At 44.1% G+C, this 20,903-nt stretch overlaps 1 protein-coding gene across 4 annotated transcripts in view; it reads left to right on the forward strand.

Moving 5' to 3' along the window:
- LOC118399872 (cadherin EGF LAG seven-pass G-type receptor 2-like) overlaps positions 1-18,945 on the forward strand; it is a 93,508-nt gene extending 74,563 nt beyond the window's left edge. For 2 of the 4 annotated variants that reach the window (XM_052473494.1, XM_052473497.1), the window contains 23 exons: positions 214-388; positions 542-683; positions 777-897; positions 1,069-1,252; positions 1,849-1,950; positions 2,085-2,179; positions 8,412-8,621; positions 8,844-9,027; positions 9,261-9,585; positions 10,980-11,147; positions 11,332-11,455; positions 11,680-11,880; positions 12,141-12,315; positions 12,436-12,548; positions 12,695-12,777; positions 13,143-13,269; positions 13,361-13,471; positions 13,685-13,815; positions 14,081-14,169; positions 14,325-14,486; positions 15,004-15,246; positions 15,386-15,608; positions 16,942-18,945. In XM_052473494.1, coding sequence (XP_052329454.1) covers positions 214-388; positions 542-683; positions 777-897; positions 1,069-1,252; positions 1,849-1,950; positions 2,085-2,179; positions 8,412-8,621; positions 8,844-9,027; positions 9,261-9,585; positions 10,980-11,147; positions 11,332-11,455; positions 11,680-11,880; positions 12,141-12,315; positions 12,436-12,548; positions 12,695-12,777; positions 13,143-13,269; positions 13,361-13,471; positions 13,685-13,815; positions 14,081-14,169; positions 14,325-14,486; positions 15,004-15,246; positions 15,386-15,608; positions 16,942-16,999 — 3,546 coding nt within the window. In that variant the 3' untranslated portion in view covers positions 17,000-18,945. The remainder of the gene's footprint in view (positions 1-213; positions 389-541; positions 684-776; positions 898-1,068; positions 1,253-1,848; positions 1,951-2,084; positions 2,180-8,411; positions 8,622-8,843; positions 9,028-9,260; positions 9,586-10,979; positions 11,148-11,331; positions 11,456-11,679; positions 11,881-12,140; positions 12,316-12,435; positions 12,549-12,694; positions 12,778-13,142; positions 13,270-13,360; positions 13,472-13,684; positions 13,816-14,080; positions 14,170-14,324; positions 14,487-15,003; positions 15,247-15,385; positions 15,609-16,941) is intronic. The other 2 variants (XM_052473495.1, XM_052473496.1) reach the window with 2 other exon arrangements.
- The last annotated feature ends 1,958 nt before the right edge of the window (positions 18,946-20,903 follow it).

Genomic DNA, 20,903 nt, shown 5'->3' on the forward strand with positions numbered 1-20,903 from the left:
TTCATCGCTCATTCTCTCTCTCTCTTACACACACACACACACACACACACACACACACACACACACACACACACACACACACACACACACACACACACACACACACACACACACACACACACACGCGCGCACACACGCACACACACACACACACACAAACACACACAGAGTATTGTCTGAGTGTGTTCTGCCTTCTGTGTGTGTGTTCCTCAGGGTCTGCTTGTGGGGGAGACCTCCTCCAGCTCCGTGCCTCTCAGCATGTCTCAGGCCAGGAGGGTGAACATGGAGCAGGGCTGCAGCGTACCAGACCCCTGTGTCTCTAACACCTGCCCCTCCAACAGCTACTGCAATGATGACTGGGACAGCCACTCCTGTACCTGCCTCACCGGTCAGTTTGCCAACCATCATCATCCTCTTCATCGTCAGCATTGTCTTCATCCTCATAATTCAATTTTACAACCATATAATACAACCATATTGCCTTATGTTGATCCCTCCCAAGCATAACTTATGAATTTATATTGTATTGTTTACCTGTCAGGTTACTATGGCGATAACTGCATAGACATATGTGCACTAAACCCCTGTGAGCACCAATCAGCTTGCACCAGGAAGGCTAGCTCCTCCCGTGGCTACACTTGTGACTGTCCCAGCAACCACTTTGGGCAGTACTGCGAGAGAAAGTGAGTAGGATCCTTTTGGTCCATATGACTATAAAGAAAACTATCAGAGTGTATTTGTGGTCCGTGTTTCTGACTGTATGTGTCCCTCCTTAGGACTGACCTGCCGTGTCCCAGGGGTTGGTGGGGACATAAGACCTGTGGTCCCTGTGACTGTCAGACAGACCGGGGCTTCGATGCCGACTGCAACAAGACCAGCGGGGAGTGCCGCTGCAAGGTCAGCTAACTACTGAGTCTCAATGTCAGGATGTTGGACAGGGGCGATGGGTGAAACTGTACTGTGGGCTGGTATTTCATTGACTGGGAAAATGTACTTTCATCCCTACCTCCCTTTTCTGTTCCCTCCCCGTCCATCTCTCTCTCTCTCTATCCCACTCCCTCTTCTAAGGATAACCACTACCGTCCAGAGGCCAGCGAGGCATGTCTGCTGTGTGAGTGTTACCCAGTGGGCTCCTTCTCGCGAGCGTGTGAGAGAGAGAGTGGCCAGTGCCAGTGTAAACCAGGGGTCATTGGGCGCCAGTGTGACCGCTGTGACAACCCATTTGCTGAGGTGTCGCCCAATGGCTGTGAAGGTCAGCATTACCATACATCACATGCTTCAGAAAACTGCATCATGGTTGAAATGTATCTGTAGCCCAGAATGATTCATTTAGTTCACTAATTTAGTAAATTAATGGTTATAGAAGGCCTTTTTTTTATGTTGTGCCAAGTAAACATTAAAGGTGCAATGTGCATAAATCGCTCGGCCATTTCCTGGTTGCTGAAATTCTAATAGTTTGCCTAATTTCAGTTATGTGACAAAAAAAGTATAGAAAATCATTGTACCGTCTAAACTGCTGTGAAATATCTTTTCAATAACCAAAAATATATTATTTTCAGCTGTTTTAATATGGTGTACAAAACTGAAAGTAAAAGACACGAAAACTAAACTTCAGAATGGGAAGCATAGAAATAGTGCACAAACAAACTTGCTTTCAATGAGAATGACAGATCTATAACTCACATTTCTATGTGAATTTGGTCGGGTAGCCTAACAGTGACATATTGCAGCTTTAATAATTATCTGTCATGCATACAGTTACACCTGGACAATTAATTGAATCGGCTTTCCTTCTCTCCCTCTTTCTCTCCCTCTTTCTTTCTACCTCCCTCTCTCTTTCTATCTCAGTGATCTATGACAGTTGTCCCCAGGCGATAGAGGCTGGGATCTGGTGGCCTAGGACAAAGTTTGGTCTCCCTACAGCTGTCTCCTGTCCCAAGGGATCTATTGGTATGATGAGTCTGTGGCTTAGCTAATACAGTATACTATATAGCATATATAATAATTACCATTTCTATAATGGAATGGTTGAAACTCTCCCTAGGTCTGCCTCATGCACATTCACTCCTCTCTTTCTCTCTCAGGCACAGCTGTCCGCCACTGTGATGAACACAAGGGATGGCTGCCCCCCAACCTCTTCAACTGTACCTCTGTCACCTTCACCAAACTCAAAGCCCTGGTGTGTACAGCTCCTCTACAGCTAGCTCACATTTATATGGATCAATTCACTTCAGTGACATATGCTATTAAGTTGAGTGATGAACTGATTTTAGCAGAGTTGGTGCCTTTTTATTTAACTTTTATTTTCACAGGGATTCATCATTGAGACCACGGTCTCGTGTGTGTGTGTGTGTGTGTGTGTGTGTGTGTGTGTGTGTGTGTGTGTGTGTGTGTGTGTGTGTGTGTGTGTGTGTGTGTGTGTGTGTGTTATTTTAATGGACAAAAAATGTGTTTTTCTTTAAAAAACAAGGACATTTCTAAGTGACCCCAAACTTTTGAACGGTAGTGTGCATGCATACCGTAGCAGTCAAACGTTTGAACGGTAGTGTGCATGCATACCGTAGCAGTCAAACGTTTGAACGGTAGTGTGCATGCATACCGTAGCAGTCAAACGTTTGGACACACCTACTCATTCAAGGGTTTTTCTTTATTTTTACTATTTTCTACATTGTATAATAATATTGAAGACATCAAAACTATGAAATAACACATAGAATCATGTAGTAACCAAAAAAGTGTTAAACAAATTAAATATATATTTTATATTTGAAATTCTTCGAAGTAGCCACCCTCTGCCTTGATGACAGCGATGCACGCTCTTGGCATTCTCTCAAGCAGAATTGTAAATAAATCACAGACAGTGTCACCAGCAAAACACCACCACACCACCTCCTCCATGCTTCATGATGGGAACCATACATGCGGAGATCATCTGTTCACCTACTCTGTGTCTCACAAAGACACAGCAGTTGGAACTAAAAATCACACATTTTTTGGACTCATTGGCCCAAAAAAGTCTCCTCTTCAAATTGGTGTACTTTAGTAGTGGTTTCTTTGCAGCAATTCAACCATGAAGACCTGATTCACACAGTCTCCTCTGAACAGTTGATATTGAGATGTGTCTGTTACTTGAACTCTGTGAAGCATTTATTTGGACTGCAACTTCTGAGGCTGGTAAACTTTAATGAACTAATCCTCTGCAGCAGAGGTAACTTTGGGTCTTCCTTTCCTGTGGCGGTCCTCATGAGCGCCAGTTTCATCATAGAGCTTTATGGTTGTTGCGACTGCACTTGAAGAAACTTTCAAAGTTCTTGAAATTTTCGGGAGTTGACTGACCTTCATCTCTTAAAGTAATGATGGACTGTTGTTTCTTTTTGCTTTTTTGAGCTGTTCCTGCCATAATATGGACTTGGTCTTTTACCAAATAGGGATCTTCTGCATACCACCCCTACCTTGTCACAACACAACTGATTGGCTCAAACGCTTAATGTAATGGCATATTTTTATCTATTCCATCCAATAAATATGGGACTATTTCGGACAAACACTCACAGCAGGCTTTAATGCACATCTGTAGAGATGATGGCAGTGTGGCACTTCGGATTGCAAGTTCACAAACAAAGGGATGCTTCTTCGTTCAAGCATATCAATGTAGACTTACTAATATAAAAGATAGGAAAACTTAAATGTTCCTTATAATTCCTCTAATTCTAATAACTTATAAGTGCAATAAATTAAGTATATTGTGCGCAGTAAATTCAAGATATCATGCGAGCAAGTGCGGTCAAATAACTACACCGCTCCCGTCTAACCAAGACTCCTCCTCGTAGGCCCGACTTCCTCCCTCAAATAACCTTTCCTCCTCCCGTAGCCACTGCACTGGCCGCAAGGGGGGTATTCATCTCCAATAATGGCTTCACACTAATACTTTGACTAATAATGCTCTGGTTATTGTATACAAATACAAATGGGCTATTTGGCTTTAACATTCCAGCCCCTAATTGTACAATGCACAAAATGCATAATCAATTACCTAAAATATTTCAAGTGGAGGCCATAATAAAAACAAATATACTGCATCAGAGCGTAATCGTAATTCATAATTGTCTAAGGTCCTGTATAGACATAGATGTATGGTTGTATGTGGGCGCGTGTCGGTGAAGAATCCATAGTTCATGAGCTCGACATCTTGGGTTGCATGTCACCGAAAAATGGTTGCCTAAATTAGTCTGCCTCAATGACAGAGCTTGGTGATGGGCCTGACTAAAATGCTAGTCTTTGTCTTAACTAACATGCTCCGGACTAGGCCTTTAGTCCCTGGCAGGGCCTTCACCACGCGTCCCATTAAACTTGAATTTCTTGGAGCTGTCTCATCCATGATGACGACCAGGTCTCCAGGAGGGAATTTTCTTCTAGGATTATTCCACTTGCTCCTTTCCTGCATCAATGGGAGATATTCCCTAACCCACCTCTTCCAGAAGAGATCAGCAATGTACTGCACTTGCCTCCACCTTCTCCTGGAGTACAGGTCTCCTCTCTGGAATAGCCTGGGGGGCATGATGGGTTTTGCCCTCAGTAGAAGCAGGTGGTTAGGAGTGAGAGGCTATAGGTCGTTGGGGTCGTTGGTCATCGTTGTTAATGGCCTGTCATTTATGATTGCCTCGACCTCGCACAGAGCTGTTTGCAAAGCCTCGTCTTCCGGTGCTTGTTCTTAGAGGATTGATGCTAGAATCTTCTTCACTGGCCAAATCAGCCTTTCCCATACTCCTCCATGGTGGGCTCCTGAGGGAGGATTGATGCTAGAATCTTCTTCACTGGCCAAATCAGCCTTTCCCATACTCCTCCATGGTGGGCTCCTGAGGGAGGATTGATGCTAGAATCTTCTTCACTGGCCAAATCAGCCTTTCCCATACTCCTCCATGGTGGGCTCCTGAGGGAGGATTGATGCTAGAATCTTCTTCACTGGCCAAATCAGCCTTTCCCATACTCCTCCATGGTGGGCTCCTGAGGGAGAATTGATGCTAGAATCTTCTTCACTGGCCAAATCAGCCTTTCCCATACTCCTCCATGGTGGGCTCCTGAGGGAGGATTGATGCTAGAATCTTCTTCACTGGCCAAATCAGCCTTTCCCATACTCCTCCATGGTGGGCTCCTGAGGGAGGATTGAACGACCATTTTACTCCAACGTTCAGTAATGTGTTCTGGATCTTCTTGTGATCCAGTTCCTTTCGAGCCCCTGCTAGCTCCCTTTGTGCACCCACAAAATTTGTACCGCTATCAGTCCCGATACTAGACACGGGCCTCTTCGGCAGATACATCTACGCAAGCGTTAATACAGGAAGCTGTGTCTAAGTAGCTAGCAAGATCTAGTTGGATGGCACGACAAACAAGGCAGGTAAAAGTCACACACCATCGCTTCACAAAAGAGCGGCCTTGCTTGATCTTTGTAGGCCCAAAGTAGCCCATACCCACACGGGTAAAGGGTGGCAGGTCAGGGGTCACATGGTTCTGTGGAAGGTCAGACATCTTTTGTTCTCCAGCTTTGGCCTGTATACGCCTACAGAAGACACAGCTCTTGATGATCTTTCTTGCCAATGAATTCCCACAGGGCATCCAAAAGCATTGGCTAAGTCTGGACAGCATATGGCCCCTCCCACAATGATCAATCTGCTCATGAATCTGTCGTGGGAATCTTTTGTCAGTATCATGGGGTTCTTCAGCTCCATAGGCATGGATCCTTTACTTATCCATCCTCCTACTCTCAGCAGGCCTTAATCCATGATTGGGTCCATCTACCGATTCCTTTAGCACATTGTCTCCCTTTATCTTCAGGTGCTGCTTCTGATCGTAACAGATTATTGCTTTCTCAGCTACCTACATGTCCTCCACAGTGAGGCTTTGTGTCTTGACAGACAGCTTGAGCTGGGTAGAGGGGGTAATTCAAAATATTCTGTTCTGGCTTGACCCTCACTAATTTTAAACATCAGCTATCTGATCAGCTAACCGATCGCTGCAGCTGTACACAGCCCATCTGTAAACAGCCCATACCTACCTCATCCCCATATTGTTTTGATTTACTTTTTTGCTCTTTTGCACACCAGTATGTCTACTTGCACATCATCATCTGCTCATCTATCACTCCAGTGTTAATCTGCTAAATTGTGATTACTTCGCTACTATGGCCTATTTATTGCCTTACCACCTCACACCATTTGCACACACTGTATATAGACTTAATTTTTTTCCTATTGTGTTATTGACTGTACATTTGTTTATTCCATGTGTAACTCTGTGTTGTTGTTTGTGTCACACTGCTTTGCTTTATCTTGGCCAGGTCACAATTGTAAATGAGAACTTGTTCTCAACTGGCCTACCTGGTTAAATAAAGGTGTTCTCAACTGGCCTACCTGGTTAAATAAAGGTGAAATACATATTTTTTTTTATCAGATCAAAAGTGCTCTTCGCTTCAGCATCCAAGCAACGGACGTCTTGAGGCTGTTCCATGTTGAATAGTGCTCAATCAACTTGCTAGTTGGACTCTCCTCTGTCACGCTCAAACTATTTATAGTGACATCCTTCCTTACCTCGGGGTCATCCTGAGGGATAGAGCCCAGCTGTGGATTCTTTGGCCATTGTGTTTCTGGTTTCTCCAAAAACTCTGGTCCTGCCAGCCATCTTGAAATGATGCATCTTAGTAGTTTTAACTGGACCAAAGTTTTCAGGCTTCATGCATCTATTCACCTGGAATCTAGAAAGCTGATCCAACTCTGAGAGCCATCTTTGCCATGGTTTACAGAGTTCCTCTGGAATGGGCTCATCCCAGCCACACTTGATCTTGCAGAGCTCTTGGAGGATCTGCTTGTCCTTCAGAATAAAGGGAGCAAGGAAACCTAGTGGATCGTAGACTGAGCTTACAGTTGAGAGGATACCTCTTCTGGTAGCTGGTCAGCCGTTGATCATGACTCGGTAGGTGAATAGGTCATTCTCAATGTTCCATTGGATACCAAGCGCTCGAATGCTAACTTTTCTCTGTCGAGATCCAGTTCCTTTATCTGCTTGGCTTTATGTTCATCAGGGAGGGAGGCCAATATAGCATGGCTGTTACTGACCTATTTGGTCAACTTATATCCACCTTGAGAGCACAGGTCCCTGATATCTCGTGTGAGAGCTACAGTTGAAGTCGGAAGTTTACATACGCTTAGGTTGGAGTCAATAAAACTTGTTTTTCAACCATTACACAAATTTCTTGTTAACAAACTATAGTTTTGGCAAGTCGGTTAGGACATCTACTTTGTGCATGACACAAGTAATTTTTCCAACAATTGTTTACAGACAGATTATTTCACTTATAATTCACTGTATAACAATTCCAGTGGGTCAGAAGTTTACATACACTAAGTTGACTGCCTTTAAACCGCTTGTAAAATTCCAGAAAATGATATCATGGCTTTAGAAGCTTCTGATAGGCTAGTTGTCATAATTTGAGTCAATTGGAGGTGTACCTGTGGATGTATTTCAAGGCCTTCCTTCAAACTCAGTGCCTCTTTTGCTTGACATCATTCGAAAATCTAAAGAAATCAGCCAAGACCTCAGAAAAAAAATTGTAGACCTCCACAAGTCTGGTTCATCTTTGGGAGCAATTTCCAAACGCCTGAAGGTACCACGTTCATCTGTACAAACAATAGTACGCAAGTATAAACACAATCCCAGAACAACAGCAAAGGACCTTGTGAAAATTCTGGAGGAAACCGGTACAAAAGTATCTATATCCACAGTAAAACAAGTCTTATATCGACATAACCTGAAAGGCCGGTCAGCAAGGAAGAAGCCACTGTTCCAAAACCGCCATAAAAAAGATAGACTACGGTTTGCAACTGCACATGGGGACAAAGATCGTACTTTTTGGAGAAATGTCCTCTGGTTTGATGAAACAAAAATATAACTATTTGACCATATTGACCATATTGACCATCGTTATGTTTGGAGAAAAAAGGGGAGGCTTGCAAGCCGAAGAACTCCTACAAACCTGACTCCGTTACACCACCTCTGTCAGGAGGAATGGGCCAAAATTCACCCAACATATTGTGGGAAAGGATTAAATGTCAGGAATTGTGAAAAACTGAGTTTAAATTAATTTGGCTAAGGTGTATGTAAACTTCCGACTTCAACCGTGTGCGCACGCGTGCGTGCGTGCGTGCGTGCGTGCGTGCGTGCGTGCGTGCGTGCGTGCGTACGTACACACACACACACACACACACACACACACACACACACACACACACACACACACACACACACACACACACACACACACACACACACACACACACACACACACACACACACACACAAACATCATCATCAAACGTGTAAAATGGTGCTTTAAGAATGTTCTCCCTTCCCCGGTCCAGTCGGAGAAGTTGGCCCGTAACATGTCTCTCCTGGACTCTGGGCGTGTCCAGCAGACTGCAGCCATGTTGGCCAACGCCACGCTACACACGGTAGAGTTCTACGGTAGTGATGTAAAGGTGGCCTACCGCCTCACCCAGAGCCTTCTGAAGTACGAGAGCCACCAGCAGGGCTTCAGCCTGACCGCTACACAGGACGTCCTATTCACTGAGGTAACACAATAATACACAACACAGCACAATGCTGCACAGTGTAACACACCACCATGCAGCACAGGATAGGGCAACACATGGCAGCGCACAACAGTTGAATGCACAGCGTAATACCACATGACACAATACAACATAAATCTCAGATCAACTCTGTAGACATTTGCCCAACACCACCCTATGCCAGTCTGTCTCTCTGACCCCCTGCCTTACTCCCTCTATCAGAACCTGGTGCGGGTGGGCAGTGCCATCCTGGCCCCGGGCACACGGCCACACTGGGAGCTGATCCAGCAGACGGAAGGGGGCACGGCGGCCCTGCTGTGCCAGTTTGAGCAGTACGCCAACACCCTGGCACAGAACATGAGGAAGACCTACCTCAGCCCCTTCACCATCGTCACTCCACACATAGGTGAGGGTAGTCTTCTGTGGTATGCCATTGTAGAAATATGGGAGTGATGATGATCGCTTAATGCAAAATAAGTTAGAGATATGCACAGCATGTTGTGGTTTGTTTATCAGCTGGAATATATGTGTTCATTATTCTTCCATGAGCGCTGAAGGATAAACTGAACGTCTAACCAGTTATCTCTTTGTTGTGGTTTGTCTAACCTACCCTTCCTGTGTTGTGTGTTCTCTCCACAGTCATCTCAATAGATCGCCTCCAGAAGATGAACTTTCCCGGAGCCAAGCTCCCTCGCTACCAGTCTCTGAGAGGACTGAGGCCTCAGGACCAGGAGACGGCCGTCACCCTCCCCGACTCCGTCTTTGAGCCACCCTTGGAGACCAAGGGCCACCGCCACCTGGACACCTTCCCAGAACCCTTCCTGAGGAACCACACGTCCAACAGGAAGAGGCGCCATAGAGGTCCTGACGACCCCGAGCAGGAAGCCATCGCTAGTGTGATCATCTTCCACAGCCTGGCCTCACTTCTGCCTGAGAGCTACGACCCTGATAAGAGGAGTCTGAGGTGAGACCAAGAGAGACTGAGATCTGATTCCATATTAACATACAGTTGAAGTCGGAAGTTTATATACACTCAGGTTGGAGTCATTAAAACTTGTTTTTCAGCAACTCCACAAATTTCTTGTTAACAAACTATAGTTTTTGCAAGTCGGTTAGGACATCTACTTTGTGCATGACACAAGTCATTTTTCCAACAATTGTTTACAGACAGATTATTTCACTTATATTTCACTGTATCACAATTCCAGTGGGTCAGAAGTTTACATACACTAAGTTGACCGTGCCTTTAAACAGCTTGGAAAATTCCAGAAAATGATATCATGGCTTTAGAAGCTTCTGATAGGCTAATTGACATAATTAGAGTCAATTGGAGTTGTACCTGAAGATGTATTTCAAGGCCTACCCTCAAACTCACTGCCTCAGCCAAGACCTCCACAAGTGTGGTTCATCCTTGGGAGCAATTTCCAAACGCCTGAAGGTACCACGCTCATCTGTACAAACAGTAGTACGCAAGTATAAATCCTCTTATGGCTGCGATCCCCGTACCGGGATCAACATCAGGGAGAATCTCAGAGTGACAACTAAAAATACGTCGTAACATGAAACATTCTTGAAAATGCAAGTGTCTTAAATCCTTCAAAAGATTAGAATCTTGGTAATCAAACTACGTTTTCCGATTTAAAATAGCTATTACAGAGAACAAATCCCATGCTTTTGTTTGAGAAGAGCGATCAACAACAACAAAAAACATTTTCCGCCATAACAGTTTTCACACATTCACATCTGAAGGTAAAATTATGATTTACATTCTGATATCTTGCTCTTATTTCTCTTGCTGAGGGTCCCATTGATCAAATGAAGTGCGGTTTTCTTTGATAAAATCCATTCTCATCTTGACCATCATAGTAGTTGCAGTCACGCTTGTTACGCACAGCAATGTTTTGGAAAGTAGTATTTTGGAAAGTGTTTTTTCAACAATTTCATTGAAGACATCATGGCGAATAAATCAGGAAAAGCGAAGTCCAAGTCTAAGTATACAGATTTGCACCAGTTTATAGAAGAGATTGATCGGGAAAGTGAGACATATTTTTTGTTTGAGGAATCTTTGAGTGTTATGATTCAAACAGGAGCTGAGGAGCTGTTTCTGCAAGGACAGGACGTACTTTACGAGGATTAAATGTCAGGAATTGTGAAAAACTGAGTTTAAATGTATGTAAACTTCCAACTTCAACTGTGTGTGTGTGTGTGTGTGTGTGTGTGTGTGTGTGTGTGTGTGTGTGTGTGTGTGTCTATTTTTATATGTGTGTGTGAAGGGAGGAAGAGAAGATGGTAAAGTATAGGTTGCTGTCTTCTATGCTAAAGTATTATTTAATGATGGTTTTGTGTGACGTCCACTAGGGTGCCCAAGCGTCCTGTCATCAACACCCCTGTGGTCAGCATCACGGTCCATGACAACGAGGAGCTGCTGCAGCACACCCTGGACAAACCAATCACTGTGCAGTTCCGCATGGTCACCGCTGAGGACCGCTCCAAACCCATCTGTGTCTTCTGGAACCACTCCATACTGTGAGTTGCACACACACACACACACACACACACACACACACACACATACACATACACATACACACACACACACTATTTGAACTTTGAGCTGTAGAAACAGGTTTTTAGGAAGGCTCTATAAAGGATTAGGTTGAAACCATTGAATCCACCATTGCATTGTTTGACTGTTTATTGTGTTTGTCAGAGCGGGGAACGGAGGCTGGTCAGCTAAAGGCTGTGAGATGGTGTTCAGGAACAACACTCACATCAGCTGCCAGTGTTACCACATGACCAGCTTCGCTGTCCTCATGGATGTCTCCAGGAGAGAGGTGAGAGGGGCTACACGATGTATCACAAAAACACCACACAACATTCCCCTCATACTTTCAGACCTAACATTGCATACAACACTACAAAACTACTCCATATAGACTTCACATTGTAAACTTCACATAGATACCTCAATGCACCACAGGCTTCACCCAAAAGTGGTCTTGTTCACTATTATGACAAGAAAAAGCTCTATTTAAACTTCCCCTTCTTATCTTTTCAGAACGGTGAGATCCTGCCTGTGAAGCTGGTGACGTGGAGCACGGTGGGTGTGACCCTGGTCTTCCTCTTTCTCACCACCTTCTTCCTCCTCTGCCTGCGGGCCATGCACTGCAACAAGACCAGTATCATCAACAATGGAGCCACTGCCCTCTTCATCTCCGAACTCATCTTCATCCTGGGCATTAACCTGCCAGACAACCCGGTAAACTACTGGAATAAAGTTATTCTCTATCTACCTTTAATACTGTATTTGACCTCGTGTCCCTCTCTACCTCTGTTCAGCACTTCACTTTCAGTATCCTACCTTTCCTCTCATTTGTATTTGGAATAGGTGTCTGACATATGGATCTGATTCAAATCAAAGGAAAAAATAAGCAAAGCATTCAGCCCATTTTGAGGCCTGCCATATCCAGTATTATATGCTCTCTCTGTCTGTGTGTGTGTGTCTGTGTGTGTGTTTAGTTCATGTGCACAATCATTGCCATCTTGCTGCATTTCTTCTACCTGTGCACCTTCTCCTGGCTCTTCCTGGAGGGCCTGCACGTCTACCGCATGCTGAGCGAAATACGAGACATCAACTACGGACCCATGCGCTTTTACTACATGATCGGCTGGGGCGTGCCGGCCTTTATCACAGGTCTGAATAATACACACACACAGACACACAATGCCAACTCATCATATATCCAGTTAGACTGTAGTTATTTTATAGTTACTGGTAGTTACTAGTGGTTTGTTTGTTTGTTGTGTTGTCCAGGCCTGGCGGTCGGACTGGACCCAGAGGGTTATGGGAACCCAGACTTCTGCTGGCTGTCCATGTACGACACTCTGATCTGGAGCTTGGCAGGGCCCATCGCCATGGTGGTGTTTGTGAGTATACTCCACTTCTAATACAGTGTATTATATTACACTCATATGATATGGTGGTTGGTGTGTAATCTTTGTGTAACTTGTGTTCAATATTAGTAGGTTATTATGTAAATTAGGTGCATTAATACATTGTTTGTGTTTTCCAGATGAACATCTTCCTGTACATCCTGGCCTCCAGAGCATCCTGCTCCATTAGACACCACAGCTTTGAGAAGAAAGAGCCCCCTGTGTGAGTGTCCTGCCGCTGCCTGAATAAAAACAATAGGGAAACTACACTCATTCTGTCATTAACACAGGCATGCTGTTGTACCTCGAGGAAACATGACTACCGCACTTTAGGCACAACGGAGAGTGTGCATTGTGTCATTGAATTGAGAGTGAAGCTGCCAATTCACTAAACTCTGAAAATGCACTTATCCCAATGTAACCTTGTGTCCTCATTTAACGTGTGTGTGTGTGTGTGTGTGTGTGTGTGTGTGTGTGTGTGTGTGTGTGTGTGTGTGTGTGTGTGTGTGTGTGTGTGTGTGTGTGTGTGTGTGTGTGTGTGTGTGTGTGTGTGTGTGTGTGTGTGTGTGTGTGTGTGTGTGTGTGTAGCTCTGGGCTGAGGACTGCGTGTGGGGTTCTCCTCCTGGTCACTGTAACGTGTCTGTTAGCTGTACTCTCAGTCAACAGTGACATGATCATCTTCCACTACTTGTTTGCTGGATTCAACTGTCTCCAGGTAAACACTTTCTTCTCTGACTTATACCAGGAATCGGTACCTTGCTCCATTGGTTTCTTTGACTTCCTCTTCCTTTGGTCTGTCCATCCAGGGTCCCTTCATCTTCTTCTTCCGCATCGTCTTCAACAAGGATGCCAGGAAAGCCATGCGCTACTGCTGCAGCCGCAAGCGCCCAGATCACATGATCAAGTCCAAGCCCTCTGTGAGTCTCTCCCACTATATAGGGACACCAGTCATCCAAGGCCTTAGTAGAACAGGAACTAGTACAGCTATGTACAGCTGTAGGCCTCCATATCATACCTTTAGGTTTGGCCTTGTGTTACCAAGGACAATGAACTAAAGCATCAAACAAATAAAACAGAATTTGGTGTGATGACTGCCTATTAACTTATACCATGTCCCTCTCCTCCTCCAGTCATATAACTGTACCAACAGCTACATGGATGGCAGACTGTACCACCTGCCGTTTGGAGACTCCAATGTGTCTCTGAACGGCACCCTGCAGAGTGGCAAGAGCCAGCAGAGCTACGTCCCTTTTGTCCTTAGGTACGGCAAGCCCAGAGGGACATAACAGACCCCTTGGACACAAGCTGTTCAGGGCCTCCTGCATCATTGTGTATTAGAAAAAAGCTTACTTTATATGTTATACTTTATATGTTATATATAACATTTATATTTTATGATGGTCTATTATGTACAGTAATACAAGTAGAACAGCCCTTTCAGATACACATAGTAACTTTGATTGAGGAGATGAGGGCTTTGTGTTTGTATGTTTATGTCCTGTTACAAGTCCTGTTGTGTTTTTCAGGGATGATGGTGGCCTGAATAACAGCCAAGCACACATCGCTCTGAATGAACACGGCTCACTCTTCCATGAAACTAAAGAGCATTTAGATAGTAGGTCTCCCATTCTAATGTCATTAGGATCACTGTGACTGCCTTTAGCAGAGAGGCATACAGAGGGTTATTTCATATGGTTAATATATGTATACAAACTATATATCTGTGCAATTCTCATTGGTCATCATCTTAACGTGTGTGTGCAACAACAGATCCCAACTCGGACTCTGACAGTGACCTGTCTCTGGAGGACGACCAGAGCGGCTCATACGCCTCCACACACTCCTCTGACAGCGAGGAGGAGGAGCCCTACCCACCAGAGGAATGCTGGGAAAGCATGGCCTCCAACGTGTCCAAGAGACCACACCCTCACGGTATGACCTCACACCTATAATCAACCCAGTCATCCACACTCTATACGACCTCATACATTCAATGCCTCACTCTCAGTAGACCACACCAACATGGTGGTTGTGTTCCCCTGCTCAGACGTTGCATGCATCAACCAATGGTTGCTGTTGGGCACCAGATTGCTATAATGTATGATGTGGTTAGCTGATTTGTAAAATACCTATCTAGGTGTTGTAAGATTTGGCATGCGTCAGCAACGCTTTGGCAGAGGAACGCGCCCGGTTTGTCACCACAGCCCCATCCACTGTGTGACCTCAGACCTTCTTGATAATACTGCTCCCACACTTTTAACAGTCCACCACACCCAAACAGCACACACTGACCAGACCTTCAATAGACTACACCTACACTGTATACAATTGTCCAGGTGTAAATAAATCCACCTCTGAGCAATACATGAATGTTCTGAATTTGACCATCGGTTACACCATCATTTAATGCATCAAGCATTTAAGATGTAGTCTTAAAATTGTTCCCCAGATAACAACCTGAGTAAGCTGTACTGGCCAGTGGAGTATATGACGACAGCCAGCAACAGTGAGGGCCTCGGGGGAGCAGACAGGCTGAAGACAGAGTCTCTGGCCAACACTGAGCTGGGCCAGACTCGGGACACTCGAGGCATGCCAAGCGAAAGGCCAGGGGACAAGGCAGGTAGCTATGGGAAGGATAACTTGATGCTGCTACTTCCCAGTCTGCCCAACCTCAATGCACACCCACAGAAAGGTTAGCAACAAAACTAAACATCCACACTGCTGCAACATTCCTCCACATGTTGTTAGTTATATATCTATATATATATATCTGTAGGGGTGGGCTTTCCAGAACATTGGAATTGTTTGAGAGGATGTGTCTTCAAATTCAGGAATCCTGAAGAAGAAGCAGCTCTCCCCCATCGCAGAGAGAAATGGTATCAACCGCATCCATAACGAGCTGTCAAAGAACGCGCCGGGCCACGCCTCCTCTCAGGGCTCCTCCTCCAGTGAGAGCCGAGGGGGCCGGGCCAAACCCAGCCTACCAGATCAGCTGAATGGTGTCGGCATGAGCATCAAGGCGGGAACAGTAGACGGTGACTCGTCAGGATCAGAGTGAGTATCATCCAACACAGAGCACCAAACACAAAGCAGGTTCAAGCATAATACGCAGAATACACCGCTCTGTCTGAACTCAACCCAGAGCAGATCACAAACACAGCAACATGTACAGTACAACACAATGTCATACAATCAAAGCAACAGCTTTAGATGGAAGTTAAGAGATGTCTCAGTACTTATGTATTTAAATCTTGTTTTATATGTTGCTGGATACAGTATGTTACATTTTCTGTTGATCAGTCTGCCAGGTTGATGTGCGAGAATTGATGTCCCACTGAATGCATCTTGAGCCCCCATCACCATTGTGTGTAGTCAGTCCTCTGTCCTCCTCTATGTACTGGTGATGTAAGCATGCTGGCTTTATCAATAGTCCAAAACATACAGCACCGTCACATTCTCATCAATGAGCTCAGACACCAATCATGTCAAGCAACTTCCGTGATCAGGTGATTTTATTCTATTACAAGCATTTCGCTACACTCGCATTAACATCTGCTCACCATGTGTATGTGACAAATAACATCTGATTTGATTATTGGGAACAAAATACTGTTCCATAAACAGAGGGACTTTTAGTAAAAGCTGATTTCAACAAGTTAGATTGTATATTAACACTTTTTGTTTAGCTTTGATTGCTACCATATTACAAGCGGCTTTAAAGCGGGAATCAGCAGTTGAAACATAACAAAGCGGACTCCCAGCGCCTATTTCGTTACAAAGCTGAGGGATGGGGCTAGAGAAATGTACATTCATAGACAGAGCTATGGATGCAAGGACTGACCATCCATGATATCAAAAGTATAATTTTAACTATGTTTTAATGCTATATAGTGTTTGAAAATATTTCATTTGTTTACAAACATTGGAATGAAACAAGCTGATATGATGGGGTCTGACAGTTACACTAAGCTCCTGAGGCATTTCAAAGTTCTATTCTTCAAGAATCAATAGGTACATATTATTCATTTATAGGTAAAAAAAATAGTTAGGCAATATCATTTTATTATGAAGAGTGTCTACAATGCTGAGTCTTGTAGCTTACGAACCACCCTTCTCTGTCCTCTCTCTCACTCCAAAAGCCATAGATTCTTATTCTTTCATTTTATTTACTGAAGCACTTGATCCTCATTTGAAATCAGGATCACTGTCTTCATGTCGATGGATCATTCAGCCCTTACAGCCATCCTTCACCCCTTACAACCAAAATAAGAATCCCATGTGTGTGTGTGAATAATTCATTCATTTTCTTCCTGTTCCTTCTATTTTCCCTGTGTTGTGTTGTGTTTGTCACCGACACCACCCCCCTCCCATCGCCCTGTTTTCCCAGCAGCCGCCGTAACACATATGAACAGGCTGACGGAGGGGTGTGTCTTTGCAGGTCATAGAGCCCAGCCCCTCATCGCCACGCACACTTTTCTCTGAGTGACAGGAGCTGATGTATGAGGAGACACAGAGCATTGGACTGTCCTCAACTGGAGATCCATGGAGTACCCTCTCTCTTCCCCCTCATTTTTTTAAGAGGGTGCGTGTGTGTGCGAGAGAGCACGAGACAGAGCCAAACCTCAGGAGTCTCTGCACTGGCCCAGGCTTGACAGCACTGATGGAATGAGTCTCCCTCTTAAAAATATATATATATCATTGTTTGTTTACATACTTGAAGCAATGTACTTTTTAAAATAATTTACACTGCCTGACCAGATGTGCTGGTAGTCAACTAGCGCAGATGTTTCGTTTTATGTTTCAAACTCCGGAGATACGAAGTCCTCCTTTGGTTGTGTCATTTAGCTGTCAGATTTTAAACGTTCAGGGAAATTCCTTATCTAATTTGTAATTTCAGAAAGGGTCGCCTGTACAGTTGTTGTTTTGTTTGAGGATTTAATTGTTCTACTGAGGGCTGAGGCCAGTTTGAGTTTTGCTGCAGTGTAGAGAGGACTCACTCTTCTCCACTCCAGTCTCAGGAAGCTGCCAGCCTGAGGAGTCAGTCCAAAATGTCCCCAGACTGAACAGGAGACGGGGACAGCTCCACCCAGCTGAGTTCAGGCACTGGAGGAAAGGGACTCCTGTTGGAAGTCTGGCTGGAGAACTGGGTTGTGGACAGTGAGGCCATTGGGTCACTCAGTACTGCAATGCCTCGTATTGGACGCGCTCTGTAAACAGTTTCTCTCACTATTGACGGATGTTTAATCAAGGCAACAGTGACCGGACAGCTGTCATCCAGAGGGAGAATGCCTGCCTTTCTCCACCACTTCGCCTTTGTTTTATTACATCCTCATTGGAGGAAAAGAGTGCGCGTGTCAATAATTTGTATAACAAGGACTTTTGATACATCTTGACTTTTGTAAAGTGTTGGGAGCAAATTTTTGTATGAACATTGAAGATGCTCCCGTTTTTGTCCAAGGGATATTTGCCTTCATTTGAATCCGTGACGAAATTACTTTGTATTTTATAGATCAGATATGAAGGACCCATTGTTTTGTCAAATACTTACTGTAATACCCTTTGAAATGTATTCCATTTTTACTGTACAGAGTTGTCTGTAAAATGACATACACTAATACTTCATGCAACATATTGGATCATACTGCATAAACTGTACACACCTCAGTCAGTGCTCAAATATACCGTACACCACTACATTCCAACTATTGAAAAGCAGTTCAGGCAATTTATTGATGTGTAGGAAAGAAGCTGTTATTTCTCTTGCATATTACTTGTTTTTATGTGTCTTAAAAGGTCTTATCATTCATTTAACATTACTCCACAAGCACCAACACAGCCTTCATCGGAAGATTTAATAACACTACAGTTCCTGAGAGGATTGTGTTTGCACTGGTGCTCCCTAAAATGAAATGAACGGACATCTGAGAGCATTTCTCCTTGATACAATACCTCAACAATATGTGCCAAGTCAAGGGAATTTCTGTATTGCCAATTGTTTCTTAAATGTTTTCCTCTTCTTTTTCTTACAACACTATGGTAAATACAAGGTGAAGCTTGGTAAAACATTTGCTGAAGGGTTATTGAATATCAGGCCTACAAAAGAGTTCTCTCATTTTCATTACCACATTATCGGGATCCAAATGAATCACTTTGTTGAGACTCAACTGTGAAGAGCTCTAGATATGCTACTCTCATACTCCTTATCTGGTTGGTACAAACAGTTCATAATTGGAGCTCCAAGCAATCAACTGCTTAAAACCAAGACCTGTAGTAGGTTACTGATGTCAAAGCTTTAGTGATCCAGGGTAGATATGACTTGTATTTTTCTAAGATAAATGGCTTTCTAAAGGAATTTTCCAAAATGCAATGAGTAAAACAGACATGCTTTTAATACAGTGGTATTGTTTTTTATTCCTTCAGGGGAAATGGCCTCCTTAAAATATTACATAACACATGTAGGCCAAGCAGTTTGTAGTAGAATGCTGAGCTTTAGTACAGTCCAGTCATTAGAGCCCTCTGGTGCTGAACTGCTACCGAAACACAACTAAAAAGCAAATAAAAATGTATTGGTCATTGCTGGTGTAGCAAAATGCTTGTAACTTCAAGAATAATCACAGATTAGTCGTTGAAATTCAAGTCTTTATTCTTTTGTGTCGTCTGTTTCAAGGGGACACTCCTTGCATGGTAGAACATTCCCATCTTTAGTAGCTGAGGCTCCACTGCGCCAACCCAGCATAGCAGACAGTGCCCTGCCCCACCCCACCAGGGTCGCCAGCACTCCTCCCTCTGGGACCGGCTCACTGTGCCTAACCTTGGAGGATACCTGGCACTTCAGGCTCTCAATACGCTCATGGAGCTCTTTTGTCAGATGGTGGCTGGCGCCAAACTTGTACTTGTAGTCTACAGTAACACAGAGAGGAGAAGTAAAGAGATGGAGAGGACTTTCTACAGTTCATATGCTCAGATACATTGAAGTGTAGGGACACTTTGACCAGGGATTACCATTCTCAATATTTTGTAGAATCTGCAGGGTCTCCTTCTCAATCATACACACCATAGGGAGGGGAATCTGAAGAAGAGAGTTGCGTGATTCAGCTTTCAGGGTCATGGACATTAAGATATGCACAATTAATGTCATCAGCAACTCTCACGACCAGCATTACCCTTTCTACCATTGAGCTGAGTTGAAGGAATACGGTTGGGGTCTCTTACACTGGTTTTGCAGTCCAGCTCATGCTGCATGATCATGGCCTTGCGTTTGGGGTCATCGGTCAGGCAGTTGATATGGTAGCCTCTCCGATGGGCCATCTTCCACTTGCTGATATACTTGGTGGTGCCCCAGATAGAAAGCATCCGGGCAAAGGAATCCTCCTCTGTGGCACACAACAATGGTTACTTACAACATTGGTACTTCAGAATAGTGGGGAAGAAATGTTACTGGTGATAATACTCACTTACCCTTATCCTTGGGTTGGGCTGCAGTTCCTGCCTAATGAAAGAGGAACACATACCTAAACTGTATGTGATGACATCCCTGATATCAAATGTACAGTGCCTTGCGAAAGTATTCGGTCCCCTTGAACTTTGCGACCTTTTGCCACATTTCAGGCTTCAAACATAAAGATATAAAACTGTATTTTTTTGTGAAGAATCAACAACACAATCATGAAGTGGAACGATATTTATTGGATATTTCAAACTTTTTTAACAAATCAAAAACAGAAAAATTGGGCGTGCAAAATTATTCAGCCCCCTTAAGTTAATACTTTGTAGCGCCACCTTTTGCTGCGATTACAGCTGTAAGTCGCTTGGGGTATGTCTCTATCAGTTTTGCACATCGAGAGATTGAAATGTTTTCCCATTCCTCCTTGCAAAACAGCTCGAGCTCAGTGAGGTTGGATGGAGAGCATTTGTGAACAGCAGTTTTCAGTTCTTTCCACAGATTCTCGATTGGATTCAGGTCTGGACTTTGACTTGGCCATTCTAACACCTGGATATGTTTATTATTGAACCATTCCATGGTAGATTTTGCTTTATGTTTTGGATCATTGTCTTGTTGGAAGACAAATCTCCGTCCCAGTCTCAGGTCTTTTGCAGACTCCATCAGGTTTTCTTCCAGAATGGTCCTGTATTTGGCTCCATCCATATTCCCATCAATTTTAACCATCTTCCCTGTCCCTGCTGAAGAAAAGCAGGCCCAAACCATGATGCTGCCACCACCATGTTTGACAGTGGGGATGGTGTGTTCAGGGTGATGAGCTGTGTTGCTTTTACGCCAAACATAACGTTTTGCATTGTTGCCAAAAAGTTCAATTTTGGTTTCATCTGACCAGAGCACCTTCTTCCACA

Source organism: Oncorhynchus keta, chromosome 21 (assembly GCF_023373465.1).
Source record: "Oncorhynchus keta strain PuntledgeMale-10-30-2019 chromosome 21, Oket_V2, whole genome shotgun sequence".
Classification (NCBI taxonomy): domain Eukaryota; kingdom Metazoa; phylum Chordata; class Actinopteri; order Salmoniformes; family Salmonidae; genus Oncorhynchus; species Oncorhynchus keta.